Source organism: Alnus glutinosa, chromosome 7, assembly GCF_958979055.1.
Source record: "Alnus glutinosa chromosome 7, dhAlnGlut1.1, whole genome shotgun sequence".
In the NCBI taxonomy this organism is placed as follows: domain Eukaryota; kingdom Viridiplantae; phylum Streptophyta; class Magnoliopsida; order Fagales; family Betulaceae; genus Alnus; species Alnus glutinosa.
Genome location: NC_084892.1, coordinates 29,732,072 through 29,748,130, shown reverse-complemented (window position 1 = coordinate 29,748,130; position 16,059 = coordinate 29,732,072). Strand labels below are relative to the sequence as shown.

Below are 16,059 nucleotides of genomic sequence, written 5' to 3'. Positions count from 1 at the left end.
CTGACATGGTTTCTTGTTTCAGCCAAAGTGCAGCAAGTGTGTGTAATCCAAGTTTTCTTCTTTCATGGTTTCTTGTTTCAAGCATCGAATTTTTCTGGGATCTCTCCCTTTTCGCTTTTTTCCAAACCCAACCGGCCGGATCACTGTTACTCTTCCATCTTCTAGCATCTTCCCTAATGCATTCTCTCTCTCATGAACAAGTTCGGGCCATAACAATCACTTACAAAAAAAAAAAAAATCCCAACCAGATCTGTTCAAAAACAAAAAAAACAAAAAACAAAAAACCACCAGATCTACGAAACCCCATTGGATTTATTGAAGGTTGAACCACCCCACCTATTCCACCGGACGCCACCGCCAGAATCCGCCCAAAGTGGAGTAGAAATCGTCATTTCTTTAATTTGTTAAAAATGATTGAGTGTTTTCATGTCTATTATATTTTTTGATTTTTGATGATTTGTCTGCTTATAATTAGTTGCATTAGTTGCTGTAAAATGAGGAGTTTAAAACACATCCTTATAAAATATATTATATATATATATAGGGGACTGATCTCTGCACAATAAAGTTGTGCACAACCATTCACATTGGTAGGACCCATGTGAGTGGGACTTTGTGCAAGGGGCTTTTCCAATATATATATGAAAAATTATCAAAACACTCACAATGCACAACACCAAGGCACATTGGAGTGGAGCCCACACATTGGATCCCACCAAATGTGCTTTGGTGTTGTGCCATTATTGATTCCTGCACTACACAATCACAACAAGTACACAACAACCCATCACATGAGGATGGGCCCCAGTGTAAGATCCAACATCATGTGAAGGGTTGTTGTACAGTTGTTGTGTTGGTGTTGTAAATCTAACATTTTTCATATATATATATATATATATATATATATATATATATATATATATATCTTAAACACGTGTAAATTTAATTCTCATTCCACATGCTTCCCTACCCAACAGATCATAGGTCCCATTTGAGCAGCCTAAATCGAGTAGAGCAAGAGATAAACCTTATATAACAAGATTTCATCAACAACTATAAACATACACTAACAACGTAGTTAAGGTAGACGTGCGTGCTACGCCTAACGTGCATTACGAATTTACGACCACCACCACCCGGTCCCACTCTCCAGCCCTGCATTTTCTTTCTCGCTTTCTCCTCCTCTTCCTTTTTTTTTTCCTTTCCAGCTTCCAACATTTACAAACGTGGGCTGCCATGGCTACTATGCGCACGAGGAACACGTTAGCCCCACCTCCGTCTCCCATCCCCACCGCCGCCGGATCACGCTCCGCGGCCAACCAGACCTTTACCGAGTACCTCGAGCACTCGCTGCGACCTCCCAACCTCGCATTGCCGGCAACCACACGTCATCCGATTCCGTCCGATGTCGATCTCAGATCGCTCGCGTCCCGAGGCCGCGACTCTATCGATCGGATCCTCCAGTCGGCCAGGCATTACGGCGTGTTTCGGATCAGCGGCCACGGGATTTCGGGCGAGGAGTTAAGGTCTTTGGTGGAAGAAGCCGAGCCGGTCTTCCGAAATTCGGACGCTCCGAATTTGGTGAAGCGGAACGGGAATCGGAAGGAGATTTTGTGGGCTCGTTCTCGGAACGAAAGATTGGAATCGGCGCCAAAGTTTATCGGGTCAGAAACCGAAAGGTATCGGAACTTCAGGTAGACTCGCAACTTTGAATTACATGTAATATATATCGGATACCATAATTTGTTAAGTTGGGCCTACCTACACCTAGTCCAAACTTGTTGAAGTTTGGGCCTGAAATCTTCTAATCACATAAATCATAAATGTTAATGGTTTTAAAATATTAAACCACTATTTTTAATCAAATGATTTAGATCTTGTCCTTAGTAGGGGTGGGCACAGGTCGGGGCGGGTCGGGTATTGGCCATTTTCACACCCGAACCTGCACATTACAGATTGTAAAAACTCAACTTGTGGCCCGGCTACAATGAGTAGTATCCGCTGGGTCTCAAGTTAGGCAGGGCGGGTTGAACGAGGTGGGGCGGGGCGGGGCGGGTATTTTGTGTGTACCTCTACCTAGACAAAAATTAGAATCCTTGGCCTAAATCTGATTCAGGCCAAGGTTTCTACTTCTGTCTAGGTGTTATGTCGGTGGGTACCTTAGAATAAACCAAATGACAAAAGCTAATGCGAAAAAAAAAATGAAAGGAAAGAAAGATTGAGAGAAAAGAAAATACGTACGAGGGTTTCATGGCAGGCGTTCTAGCAGAGACAGGCTTCGAGCTCGGGGTTGCGCATGCTGGTGACCTGCATCACGCCGTACCCGATCACCCCCAGAACGATGCCGCATATGGTGGCAAAGGCAAGGAAGAAGAGCTTGGACTCCTTTGTCCTCCACACTAGCCACCTCCAACATCATGCTCTTCTCAAACAGTATCAACATTCAATCTCTGTAATTCTTTTCGTCTCTCTTCCTGTACAAAGAAGGCAAATCCATTTATAGGAGCGAGTAGTTTATGGTGTTTTTAGGTCTTAGTGTTAGATGTGCGGGATGGAGCAGGGCCGGTACTCGATATTTTAAAAATGTTATACCTGTGACCCCCCTCGCCCTGCACGGATAATTTGATTTTGTATCCAAATCTACAATTTTAAGCCTAAAATTCGCTTTCGTAGGGCAGGATGGACGGGTTGGGTAGTGCGGGGTTTGGGCGGATCTAGCCTACTCCTAGTCACTAGAAAACTCAAATGCTATTGTGATAATATTTGAACTATTTAATTAACAAGAGCGGTTAGAATTATAAGATTTTAACATAGAGGTATTCTGACAAATTATGGTACAATGTTTGAATGTTTGATTTTTAAAATTTGAATTCAACTATTGTTTAGTGTGCGAATTTTGATGCAAAATAAGATGTTTGGATGATTGATAAAGTTTAAATTGTAATTGAAATTATGTTTGGGTGATACTTGTATGAGAGTATTTTTTTTACGGAAAACCATGGTAAGAAATAATTGGAGGTATGAAAAGTTGTATAGAATGATTGGAGTTATGAAAATGAATGTAGAATAATGATTGAAATAAATTGTTTAATGTAAATAAATATGAATAAATTATAAATAAATAATTTGCTATAACACCAATTCCAATGCTGAGAAAATGCAAAAAAAATGGGCATCTACATCCTCACAGGCTCCGGCACTGTTGCCAACGTCACCCTCCGCCAACCCTCCCCAACTCTAGGCGCCACCGTCACCTTCCATGGTCGATTCGATATCCTTCAACAACACCTCCTTCCACCGGATTTCAGCTAAGGACGAGGTCCATAACTCGGGGATGGATTTTTTTTTTCCAGCCATTTTTTTTGGACATTTCAAGACTGTTTCACGCATCTGACACGTATGATGAAACAAAAGCTGGGCATCTGACTTGCGTTGGAATTGAAAAAGTGCCTTGGAATTTTGGTTTTCACGCTTGAAATTTGGTGTGAATTTAGGTTAGCATCGGGTTTAAAAGACTCAAAACTGTAGCAAGTAGAGTTTGTTTGTTTGCTTGCTTGTTTGTTTGTTTTTTTTTTTTTTTTTTTTTTTTTTTTTTTTTTTTTTTTTTTATGCATCCAAACATATCATTTAATATTTTAATTTAAAAATAAAATATGTAGAGCACTACATCTTTTACTACAATTCCGTTACAAACGCCTATGGCAATTGTGTAATGTGATACAACTTTACACATGTAAATTTAATTAGAAATTTGTAATTAAAATTGTACCCGTATCAGCACTCTAATTTAAATAATCCACATTAGTACTAATTATCTATCGTCCTTATTTGCAGGCAAATTATGGAGAACGTGGCGAGCAAACTTGATGCAGTAGGGAGACAGTTGATTCGAATTTTCATAGAAGATGTGGATAAGAAATTTTGGGATGGAATCCAAGAGAAGGAGACTGTTCTTGCCTTACACAGATACGATCACAATACTCTCCTCATGGAACAAAATTCACTGTTGCCAAATGAGAAAAACGAATATGATGGTGCTCTAACCCTCCACCTTCCTGCCCAGCATTCTCAATTTTATGTTCAATCCAAGAGAGGTTCTTTGTCTTTTGAACAAGGCCCAGACACAATTGTTGTCACTGTCGGAAAACAGCTAGAGGTAATTTGGTGTCTTTTTAAATTGGTTCTTCAATTTAGTCTATTAAACTCACATTTATTTTTAGAACATGTTCTCAACTAGGAGAAAACTTTATTTTTTTCTGGCTGCTACAGTGTCTAGGAATGGCAATTCAAATTTGCATGTCGGATTAATTAGGATCGTGTCTACGCAATTAATCAAACCTATTTAATTAAACCGGTCAGACTCCTCAAACCTAACCTATTAATTTCTTGTTGAATTCGAGAATTGTGTAAAAATTGCCGGCCCTAAATTAATGTGAAATATCAATGTAATTAAGAAAATGATGCCCCATAAAAATTATTGTTGGCAACAACGGGGATGGGCTTTCCAGAGTGTACGTGACCGAGGGGTTAAAAGAAAGTCCATATTTTAGATACACCAAATTAAGCCCAATTTCCATCTGAAACAGAAACCCACTGCATTCACAAACGTCAATGTGACTCGTGAGAACAGTTTTAACCAAACTTTGACTTTGTGACAACAGGAATGGAGTCTGGGCGAATTCAAAAGTGTCTCCGGGCAGATGATCGTTCCACCAGATATCCAAGGAATCCCAGCCTCTTACTTCGTAGAGCTCAAGTATTCGTCTTCAACTATATATCAGAGTTTTGACAAAAACTGTAAGACAATTTCCATAGCTGACCAGATCCTGCTTGCACTCGTCATTACACTTCTATACAAAGTTTTTGTCTATGCATTTTCATGATTTACACAAACATAAGTACGTATGTGTTGATATGACTAGTGTTCAAGAAGTTTTCTTGTTGTCTTTTTTAGATAAGTCTCCTGGTAATTATATACAAAGTTTGTCTTGCTGCTTGATAAAGAATAACAAAAATTTCTTCACTGTTGTATTATTCTGCTCGTGCAGTGAATTGCAAATATTATTTATGAAAATTGTATTGAGACAAGAGTTATAATAACTAAAAATGCAATAGTTATAAGATAGTTTGTGTAAATTAAACTTATTGTTATTAATGTAGAAGTAGAAAGATATGTAACATTTAGATCAAAGTCCTATATACAATCAAATAATCAAAAAAAAATATGTAGCAAAAAAAAAGCTTTGATATGTGAACGTAGGTAATGAGCCGAAACACTTTAATTCTATGTATTTATTTGATACTTTCATCTCTTCAGATTATTATATGATTCTATATGGTCTCAGAGCTTATCGTCCGAATCATTCCATATTTATATATATATATATATAATCCAGTTCTTTTTTTAAGATTTTACGCAATTAGTGCCAATCACTGAATGAGTTGCCAATGTACTACTTATTTAGCTGATTTGAATGGGATGCAACTCATACAAATGCCTGTTAATATTATATTCGTCGTGGAATCAAATGTGTGATGAACTTTCTCTTTCTAGGGTTGGATAGATGTCAGATGATAGTGCAAAGGGTCCCATCTTGGGTGGTGAAAAGACTATAGTAGAATAATTTTAGGCTTCTACTTCCCCGAAATGTTGCCATTGATTGGACTTTCAAACACGACTAGGATCTCCTACAATTTCGATTGGGATATTCTACAATTATCTGTCACATGAGAGTTACGAGGTGGCCTTTCTTGGGGAGGTGACTCCTCTCACAGCTTGCTCAAAGAAGAGGATTAGGCGTAATAACATGAATCCCAATTCTAAAAGACTTGTTACTTCAACCATGGATGGAAGGAATCGAGCGAGCATATGACAAGAAAACAAGGATAAAAAAAAGGTGGCAGGTTGATTGCATTTAAATTCAATTCTTCGTTAGGTACGTTGGTGGCTTGGTGCTTTCAGTTTTTTTTTTTTTAGGTCAAGTTAGTCTACGAAAAGGATCAAATTTTCAGTAATTTGCTACTCTAATAGGAGATAACAAATATAAAAAAGTCTTCATAAAATTTTGAAATAATTGTACTACTGGTTCTTAGGGTTGGCCTAAATTACGAATCATTTTTTGTGGCCCTCCTTGTGGTAAACTATAATTACGAATTACTCTCTAAACCTGTTTTCCGTCCACCAAAATTGCACCACTGGTCATTTTTCCAATTAATTGTACCACATCACTAAAATTGCACCATTGGGTATACTGAATGATTCGTAATTGCATCATTAGTTCTTAGGGTTGACCTAAATTACGAATCATTCATTGTGGCCTTCCTTGTAGTAAACTATAATTACGAATCACTCTCTGAACCTGTTTTTCATCCATCAAAATTGCACCATTGATCCTTTTTCCAGTTAATTGTACCATGTCACTAAAATTGCACCATTAAATATGACGTAATAAACTAACGAAATTTATTAACTTAATAGACGGATTATTCAAAACTTATTCAGACATATAAACTATACTATCAATTGGGACAACCAAATTATTGGAATCATAGTCCATTTGAAAGCTCATTATTGGAAGCTCATTACTTGTGATATTTCTAACCCTGACAGTTTCATCTCACCCCTTTTAGAAGATCGAGAGAGATGATGTTTTTTGGTTGAGATGTCGCAGTTGAGGGCCCACGTGAATCTAATGATAAAACCTTGATAGATTTCTCACACTTGAATGAGATTGTAAATGTACATGCACATCAAGTACCTTGTATCACGGGTAAGAAAATGAGAGTCCCATCATAATCCCTGCAGGATCCTGGCTGAAACATTTGTTGTATAATTAACTCATGTTTACTGTTCCTTCTCCCTTCCCCAATCTTGCGTTAAAAAAAAAAATTTCATACTTTTTTTTGAATTATTGAATTTATTAATTTAAAAAAATTTAACTGCTAATAGTCTGGATCTACTCCATCTCCTCGCAGAGGAGTGGGTGGAGGCCGCGATGAAGCAGCAAGGATCCTACTCCTGTGCCTCCACCTCCTCCAGCAGGTGCGTGGCCCTTACTCGACAAACGAAAGCAAGTTATTGCAAATAGTATGTAAGAAATGGAACATAAATTTTTTACAAACTAATTTCTAAAAGCGATATGTGTCAATTGCATGTGAGAAATACATGTTTTTTTAACCATGTGTTTCTCACATGCTTTTTTAATAATTTAAAGAACGCGTCACTTCTGGAAACCGATTTGTATGAGTTTCCTATAAACTGATTTGTAAAAAAAATTGTGTTCAATGAAACGTGGTAATTTATTATGATTAGCCAAAGTTAAGGCTGTAAAAACTCAGTTAATAATTTAGACAAAAAAATATTAACAGAAGATTTAATTTAATTTTTTTTTAAAAAAAAAAAAGATAAAAGTTTAGTGAGTGATTTTTTTTTAAAGATATAAAATTGATCGAGGGACTAATTTTTGTTTCTCGTAAAATATAAACATTTTATTTTAATAACACGTCCTATATGCAACTGTTACAAATCGCAATCTTAATTTCAAAACGTCTACCAATTAAAATTTAAAAAACTATACCCTAAAAGTATCATAAAAAATAATATATATATATATATATATATATATATATATATATATATATATATATATATATATATATATATATATATATATATATTATGCCAAAAGAATGAGCAACTTATTTGAATAACACGTCCCATCGGGTAACTATTATAAACCACAATCTTGCAAAAAGTCTTCCATTAGTAAATAACAAAATTTGATTGGGGCCTATCTAAGATTCTAAATGCTCTGCATCCGACATCATTTGAAACAACAAAAAATATGTGATACAGTTCATCCCTTAAGTGGAAACAGACTGAAAATCTTCAAGTGGTTATTGGGTCCTTATCAAACGGGAGCAATGGAATAAAGTCACTGTTTTCTGCCTATAAAACTAGCCAGTAAAACCACTTAAAACTAATGTTTTCACTCAATATAATATTTTCAAGCAATTTTAATTTTCTTGTTCTAATTGCTTATCTACGTAAAAGAGGGTTGTGGGGCGCGCTATTTGTATAGAGTAGCCTAAAGTTCGATAACAGTTGAGTTTTTCAACCTGCTATTTGTGGGACGGTCCAAATTGCAACCAATTAAAAAGAATTCCAATCTCTTCAAACATGAAATAAAGTTCTCTAAGTGTTTCGATATCATTTGCACATGCTTGATTTTCTCAAAGAAACGTGGGTTTTGACTGTCTTTGTACATGAAAAAAAAAAAAAAAAAAATACTTGAATAGAAAAGATAAAGTATGCATGAACTTAATGAATGTAGTAGTATTATATTGGTTAATTCCCTGTACTTAGGGTATTTAAATTGCTAACAATACAGACAAACTTATAAACAAGTAAATCTTAACCGCTCAAAATAAGTGACCCTGCAACACTAATATATATTGGAACGGTGCCTAACAATCTAGACATAATCTTAATTCCTGATAAGAGTCCATGCATGGACAAACATAAATAATATGACAGTAATAATAGTTCGAGCACATTTGTTAGTTAAATTAACCACTTTTAATTTAGTGTCCATAAACATTTCAATTGGTCTCGCATTCTATCTTCAATCCCGACCAAAAGTAGCGAAGCTTCCCTTTGTAGCTCTTTTTCCATTAATTTGATTAAATATATATATATATATAGGCACCGGAAAGTCACCGACGCTTGTCGCATCGGCTTGTCTTCTTTGTAGAGTACATGTTACGGGGGCAAAATATAAGAAGGAAAAAAAGACATGCGCACATGAGCCACCGTATTACGGTTTACAATCACAAAAGTCCAAATTTAAGATTTCCCAAGATTTTTGTCTCCCACACGTGCACTTATCCCCTGACTTCTCACATCAAGTGAAACCTATCACCTCGCGAGTTAAATGTTTTTTTCTCAAATTTCTTGCCATCTTCAATGATTTCAAGCGAAAGATTTTCATTGTTCTTAATGTTCTCATGAGTTTATTATCACTACGTAAAAATTAGGTTAAAAGTGAAGTTTTCTCCTGTGTGTCTCTGAAAATTCTTGAATTAATACTTCTGATCATGAAAATATAACAATGACAAATTAAACAACCATTATACTCAATAAAACAAGTTTAGGTTAACAATGTATGACACATATACCAATAATCTCAACACAATTAGCGTACACAATCAAAAAAAAAAAAAAAAAAACTTGGGAAGGTGTATAATCAATATATATATAATTAGTGTTTATAAGATATAAAAATTGTCTTAATCAAGTCGTATTAATTAAGTATTTGTGTCAATTCAATGTAATACATTAAACTGGTCAAAACGGGTTGTATTAACTATAATCCAACACGATTTATTTATTAAACAAGTTATTGTTACTTGTTTTATTAAACAAGTCGTATCAAGATTGTTAGATTTGACATTATTAATTAAAATGAATTGTATTCATATCAATCCGTATTGTTGTAGGCCTACGACAAGAACCCGAATTCTCACCTCGATCTACAAGTATATCATGCATATATATCCCACAAGAACATTCAACTTTTTTTATACTCTCCTACTCATCGTCGACCGTTTGCTTTACATGTTAAAAATCTTAAACTGTTTAAATAATGATTTAGTGAAAGCACTAATCACAGCTACATTATTACTTTAAAATATTAATTAATTAATTAATTTGAAACTATCCTAAAATTATTTGTAAATCTCAATCTTACATAATGAGAAATTAGTGCGATAGGGACTGCTAGTAGAATATCTTTACTTATATTTTCACTACTTATTTTATATAAATATATAATTCATCTCTCTAGATGTGAAACTGAAGTGTTGCAATGAAATGCAATAGAATAGTTTGATTGCAACGAGTAAGAAGCATAGAGTCCTGGCCTGCTTATACACGTGTAAGATTTAGCAAAACGCATGTTGTACAATTATTGAAAGGTAGCTTAGTTATAGGGTCGACCTAGCCGGCTAGCCCCAGCCACATGCATGCATGGGCGCTGCTTTGGTGCTTACCAGCCTCATATGATATAATACAAAACTCTGGGGGTGACACAGATGACAATGGCGACGAAGCAAAAACCAGAATCTTCGGATTTTATGTTTTGTTTTGTCATTGACGCTTCTCAGGTTGTCTTCTTTTTGACTTAGTCTCTCCTTGCGGCTCGCCGACACAACCTGCAAAAAATTAAACCCCCAATCCAATCTTCCCTTCTTCTTTTATTTTTTCTTTGACGTCCTTTTTGATTCGTTGTTACCATTTTGCCACGTATATATTGTTTCTGGGTTGGGTTCGAGGGCTAAATCACAACCAGACAAAGCATCTTGCGCCACGCCACCATCTTGCTCATCTAATTAATGGTGGGTTCTGTCTGACGTGGTTAATGAATATCGGTGGTTTAAATTATTAAAAAATGTTAAAAAAATAATTTTAACATAATTATTACATAACTCCAAAGCACAATAAGATGTGACCTATGTGTAGGCCACTTGAATATATAAATGCATCAGGTGACGTGGCACTTAAGGGCGCATTAGGATCCTCTCCTGTTAATTTAAGAGATGAGCCAATTATTTATACACGGAAACATTTTTGTAATTTCACACAATTTGAAATTACAAGTTGAAGCTCTTGGTACATGTGTATATTATAAATGAAGTTATCTTTAGTATATAGGCTGGTTTTTTCTACGTAATATTTGAAGGAGATGCGTTAATTAGTTGTTGTTGAAGAGCTTCATGTGGAACCTCCACACTTCATCAGCATTCGCCATTTTGTGGAAACTATCAAGCAAGAGCTGTAATGTTTTAGATCGTCAAGAGTTGTCCACTGCCATAGAGAATCTAATAGTGTTGCTCATTTTCTTGCCAAGGATGCATCCTCAAAGTGTATTGATGATGCAAGGTTGGAGGAGATCGATGCCTAGTTTTCTTTATGTTGTTGTTTGAAGGAATCTTATTATCCCTAGACCGTGATTTAATTTTAGTATATCTTTTTCAATGAAGAAGATATTGAATTGTTCAAAAATAAAAATAAAATAATTTTTTCGGCTTTAAATTGTCGTAGGCAATGTTTCTTTAAGGATGCGTGCACACTACATCTCGTAAAAATTCTTTTAAAAAAAAGAAAGTGCTGATTTAGAAAGAAATGTACACAAAAAACTTCCAAAGTTGTTGCATGGTTGTTAAGCGTTTCCTGATAATCAAATCATATTAATTTGTTGTGTTCTTGTTCTAGAGCATACCAACAATAATTGTGGTTCAAGTCTAATCCATATATTATATAATTTATATTATATAATACACTAGAAAACGAAAAGCTAGCTAACCCATTGTTGCAATATTTAAATCCATTTCCCTCCCGGTATATATGTTGTTCATGTTTCTTCCTGATCGAAAGCTGCTTCCATGTTTGTTTTATTGTTTGTTTGTTTGTTTCCATGTGAGTTTTTTTTGTTTTGGTTGACTCTGTATCGGAACACGAACATTGAGAAGACCAAAAGTATTGAAATTTTATGTGTTAATTATTGCGTTTAATTTGCCGTCGATTATTCTCAAGTTGAGTCGTAAAAATCTTATAACTAATGAAAGCAGTAATATATATTCTAACAGCACTCAATTTAATTAGGTCACCAAAGTTAAAGAGTGTCGTTAATTACCTCGTAATTCTTTATGATTGGGCCGTGAGATTTGTTCCATACGCTAACATATATATAACACGCCCTGTTCTTGGGATTGGTTTACGGCGAGTTTGAAGTCGTTGCGAGGGAAAAAGACAAAATATTATAATTAATGGGATCCAAAACAAAGATTAGAATAATTACTTTTTTAAAAAAATAAAAATAAAAAATTACTTCTCATCTCCAAAGGTTAACGAAGTAGAAAAAAATAAATTTAATCATTTAATCAATACTTTAATATTCTCCTTCACACTCGTAGATTCAAACTCACTTTTAATAAATGAAACTCAACATGTGAAATATTTAATTGAAATGAGAGTGTAAATGAAAAAAACCAACTTTGAACTCAGGACATTTATTTTGATACCATGTTAAATTATCAATTTTTTCAAAAGCTTAAGGTAATAGAAATGGCAAAATTTAATTAATACTTTAACACTTTTAATCAATCCCAATATTACTTTTTTAGAAGCTTAGTTTTAAGAGTGGAAAATGTTTAAGGTACTACGACTGTTTATAAAATAATGTGGAAATAATGCGGCAAATTATATAACACTTCAATTATTTAGTAAACACGTCAATTTGTTTAAAACTTATAAAAAAGAAAAGAAAAAAAATCTTCTAATAAGGTTTCGTTTATAAAGAAATGAAATATTTACAAGAGCAAGTAAGCGGTATATTTTTAACACTTTATTGGCAAGTCTAAAAAACTTAACACGTAATTAAAATGAGGAACGCTAGAACTTTTTTTAGTGTCTTTTTATACTGATATGTCACCATTTTTATTTTAATAAAAACAAAATAAAGAAATCAAGTTGTAGGTTTTTTTTTATTAAAAATATGGTAGTATATCAGCATAAAATAACTCTAAAAAGAGGTTTAATTCATAAGTCAATGAAAATCAATAGCTGACACCGCAAAGTTAGGGAGCATTTGGAATAAGCTTCATTGCATTAAGAAAATGAAAAAGTTTTTAATTTTATTTGGTAGGTGTGCCAAGCTTGCCACCTCCTTGTCCCGCAAAGCGACGACACTTGGTTCAGTGTTTTCTTGTCAATTGCCATGGATTAGCTCAAACTGTTAATTGCCACATAATTTAAGGCAATCAAAGACTTTTACTTTTGCTTGCATAAGGTACAACAGCTGATATTGAAGGCCATCTAGAGTATGGCCACAATATATTGCTCCATTTATTAATGCTTTTTAGACGCATATTTTTTTTAAAAATAAAAAATAAAAAATTTGTGTTGACATGACGTAAATGTGAAGGTAATATAAAATGTTTTTAAGTGTTTTTGTATTTTAGGTTATTTATTAATATTTTTGTTTTATAAACAGAAAATAAAAAGAAGAAAAAAAATTATTTTTTATTTATTTACTAAACAAGAGTAATCTTACTCTTTTAAATGATTTTTTTTATTTTTTTTTATTTTTTATATATGTTCACTTAAAACATATTACATCAATTTATGTGAAATAAAATGTGATAAATATCTGTGACGAGCATAATTACTATCAATAAAGCCAAGGAAGTCCTCATGCTTTTAGTACACATTCTGAGCTTTGGAAATTTGGTATTGCTTTTGAGGTCTTCGAAGTAACTTTAATATAACTTTAGGCAGAGTTATTAATTTTGAAACCACCTTTTAACAGTGCAAGGCTTTTGCCGTTTCACACTATTTGTAGAGATTCAAAATTTTCACCTTTCAAGGTTTTGAATTTACAGCTTTTCCACTATCTCTCTCTCTCTCTCTCTCTCTCTGATGGAGAGAACAGAAAGCTGAACATACTACCCGGAGACTTCTCTATGTTTCTGTTGCCGAAACTGAATCGTGTCCTGAAAGAGTATCTTCTTTTCTTCTTTTGGATTTTTTCTAGGAAGAAGGCAAAGGAAAAAACAAACCCTCCATAAAGGACCAAATTTAGTTGTGGAAATATATGTGTAAAATAAAGGAACCCATACCTCCAAAAGTGACGTCCCATTTTCTTTTTCAGCCTCTTTCACAGTACTTACTAGGCATGGTAAAAATTTGGTGGGGATGGAGTGGGGTGAGGTGGGGTGGGGTAAGGCTTCCGGTTCTTAGAATTGAGATTCTAGCCATTTTTTATATGTCCGAATTGCTAGATAAATGATTGTGAAAGAGCTTCTGTATACGAGGTCTACCTGTCGGGCAAGTCGTTGAACAATCAAAATAATATTTGAACACGTGGATTCTATTATCTGCTTGAATTCTAACAATTCAACTGCTATAGCTGATAGCCGTAATTATACAATCATAAATCTATGAAAATAGCTTCGATTAGATGAAAAAAAGAACAGTGCATGTTTTGCAGAAGTTGCAATGATTTTAAGTTCAATTTAAGCTAACTATCACCTTTTTGAAGTCAACTCCCATAAGATTATTAGTAGTTTGATGTGCAATGCATTGCTCTAAGCCACGGAAAATTAGAACTTGATGATCAGAATATTTGATCGAATACTCAACTAAGAACTAAAAGTTTTATTTGAATATGTACTAAATAAGTAACAAAATGACTGAAGACACAGATCACTTCACTTTAATGTCAGTCAGATTAAACCAGATTTGCTTGAACACCTTGATAATGAGGTCGTGGTATTCATCTGAATTCAAAGAGAGATAACAGGCAAGAAGGTCTTCAAGGTCCTTTGATGCCCTGATGTTGTTCTCCACAATCATCTCCACCATTGACTCCCTGAAATCCCTCTGAGGGTCAAACGACGACTTCACCACCGCAAAGCTATCGGAAATGCTCCTCCGGGAACTCGACGAGACACTTCTCCGATTGTGTGGCTGAACAAGCTTCCTACCCGCAACTCTCGGGGAATTGATTCTAAGCCTGACTCCCGGAGAACTCACAGAAAACCTCCTTACAGGACTAGTCTTCTGCTCTTTCCCAGCAATTTTATCTTCCTTGACAATCTTGACTGATAGAGAGCTTCTCCTATACTTGGATGGCTCTTTTGATTCTTTCTTTTCCATAGCGGGCTTGGTTATAATAGGAGGAAGTTCAAGCTCGGAAAAGGAATCAAACCCATCAAGCTTCTCAACCTTACTAGCAAAAGACTTGTTATCCACGTCGATAACAATGTCATCGGCATCGGGATTGAGTTTGCAGCCACAAACCATTGCATCAAAAGATTCAGTGGCAAGAATACGGTCGGACCTGAATTCAGGCTCGTGAAATTGTGTCTCTGGTGAGCTATCCAAAGGAGAAGATGATGAGTACTCTGGTGGGGAATCTGATTTGGTACAGACAGAGTCAAACGTGGCTCGGCAGCTACAACCGGCAGAAACAGAGGAGGTTACGGTTCTTTTCTTGAGTCTTTGTTTGGAGGATTTTCTTGGTGGGTCAGGGAAATTTTGGTTTGGGGAAGGGATAATAAGCTCCCTCGTGAAGTAGTAGGATTTTCTTGGATGACATTGGTGGGGTTGCTTTGGTTTGGATGGCTGCGTTGAAGCTGATGTTTGGTGTTTTTTCTTCTTGGAGGGAGTGGTGGTGCTGTGGTTTCTGGCTCTGCCCATATCCTTGAGCTTGTAAAACCAGGCATTGGGCATCATATCTGATAACTTGAACTTATAATTACCCATCAAAACTCTCCCTCTCCCTCTCCGTGTATGGAAAAAACAAAGCTTCTGAGAGTCCCTTGTGAATTGTGATTCTCTCTCTCTCTCTCATGCGTGAGAGATGGAAAGGAAGAAGGTAACTCTATCACCGTCTCTGCTTTTGGACAGAGAGAGAGAGGGAATAAATAAATAGAGAGTGAGGCTTTTGGAATTTGAGGAATTAATGGGGTCCACAAAGGAAGAAAAAGTTGGCATAAAGGAAAAGGAGTGGGCCACGTAGGGTCAACTGCAAAATGGCTTTCCTCTTTTTGTCTTTTTTTTTTTTTTGTTTTTTAACAAAGTTTGGGTTAGCTACATTAGTCTTGCATTTACATCATTTTCAACTAATTTTCTCTTCATTTTAGTTGAAAAAAAAAAAAAAATCACATTTTCTACCTTTAGTTAAGGCTAAATTAGCTAGCTAGATACAATTATATTTTCACCCAAATTTACATCTTGCCTAATCAAAATAACATTTAATTAGCTTGCTGGGAATGATAATTATAGTGTCCACCCAATCTACAATTGAGGTTGCAATGTATTCATTTCACGACCTAAAATGACAAAAATATTGACTTTTTTTTCTGAATTTTTTTATATTATGGAGAATATTTTTTGTTATTTTGAATTGTAAAATTGGGAGACATTGCTAAAATAATAGTAGTTAGAGCATCCACGTCAAACTCGGCATTTCAAATGTTTAACCAAATTTTGGTGAA

General features: G+C 35.0%; 2 protein-coding genes across 4 annotated transcripts; one reads left to right on the top strand and one right to left on the bottom strand.

Moving 5' to 3' along the window:
- Positions 1-1,093: 1,093 nt before the first annotated feature.
- LOC133874002 (uncharacterized) lies at positions 1,094-7,094 on the top strand. Of its 3 annotated transcripts, XM_062311823.1 has the most exons (4): positions 1,098-1,694; positions 3,835-4,156; positions 4,662-4,797; positions 6,976-7,094. In XM_062311823.1, coding segments are annotated over exons 1-4 (918 nt in total). In that variant the 5' UTR covers positions 1,098-1,236; the 3' UTR covers positions 6,978-7,094. The 3 variants fall into 3 exon arrangements, with proteins under 3 accessions (XP_062167806.1, XP_062167807.1, XP_062167804.1); XM_062311822.1 differs by lacking the exon at positions 6,976-7,094 and having other exon boundaries at positions 1,094-1,679; positions 4,662-5,031; XM_062311820.1 differs by lacking the exon at positions 6,976-7,094 and having other exon boundaries at positions 4,662-5,031.
- Positions 7,095-14,192: 7,098 nt separating this feature from the next.
- Positions 14,193-15,465, bottom strand: LOC133873090 (transcription repressor OFP1). The gene has a single exon (XM_062310811.1). The coding sequence runs from the start codon at positions 15,323-15,325 to the stop codon at positions 14,264-14,266; it is 1,062 nt and encodes a 353-aa protein (XP_062166795.1). The 5' UTR covers positions 15,326-15,465; the 3' UTR covers positions 14,193-14,263.
- Between the last annotated feature and the right edge of the window lie 594 nt (positions 15,466-16,059).

Coding starts and splice junctions, on each gene's coding strand:
- LOC133873090 (XM_062310811.1), bottom strand. CDS start 15,325: ATGGGTAATTATAAGTTCAAGTTATCAGATATGATGCCCAATGCCTGG.
- LOC133874002 (XM_062311820.1), top strand. CDS start 1,237: ATGGCTACTATGCGCACGAGGAACACGTTAGCCCCACCTCCGTCTCCC. Junction 1,695..3,834: donor GAAAGGTATCGGAACTTCAG/GTAGACTCGCAA, acceptor CCTTATTTGCAG/GCAAATTATGGAGAACGTGG. Junction 4,157..4,661: donor CTGTCGGAAAACAGCTAGAG/GTAATTTGGTGT, acceptor TTGTGACAACAG/GAATGGAGTCTGGGCGAATT.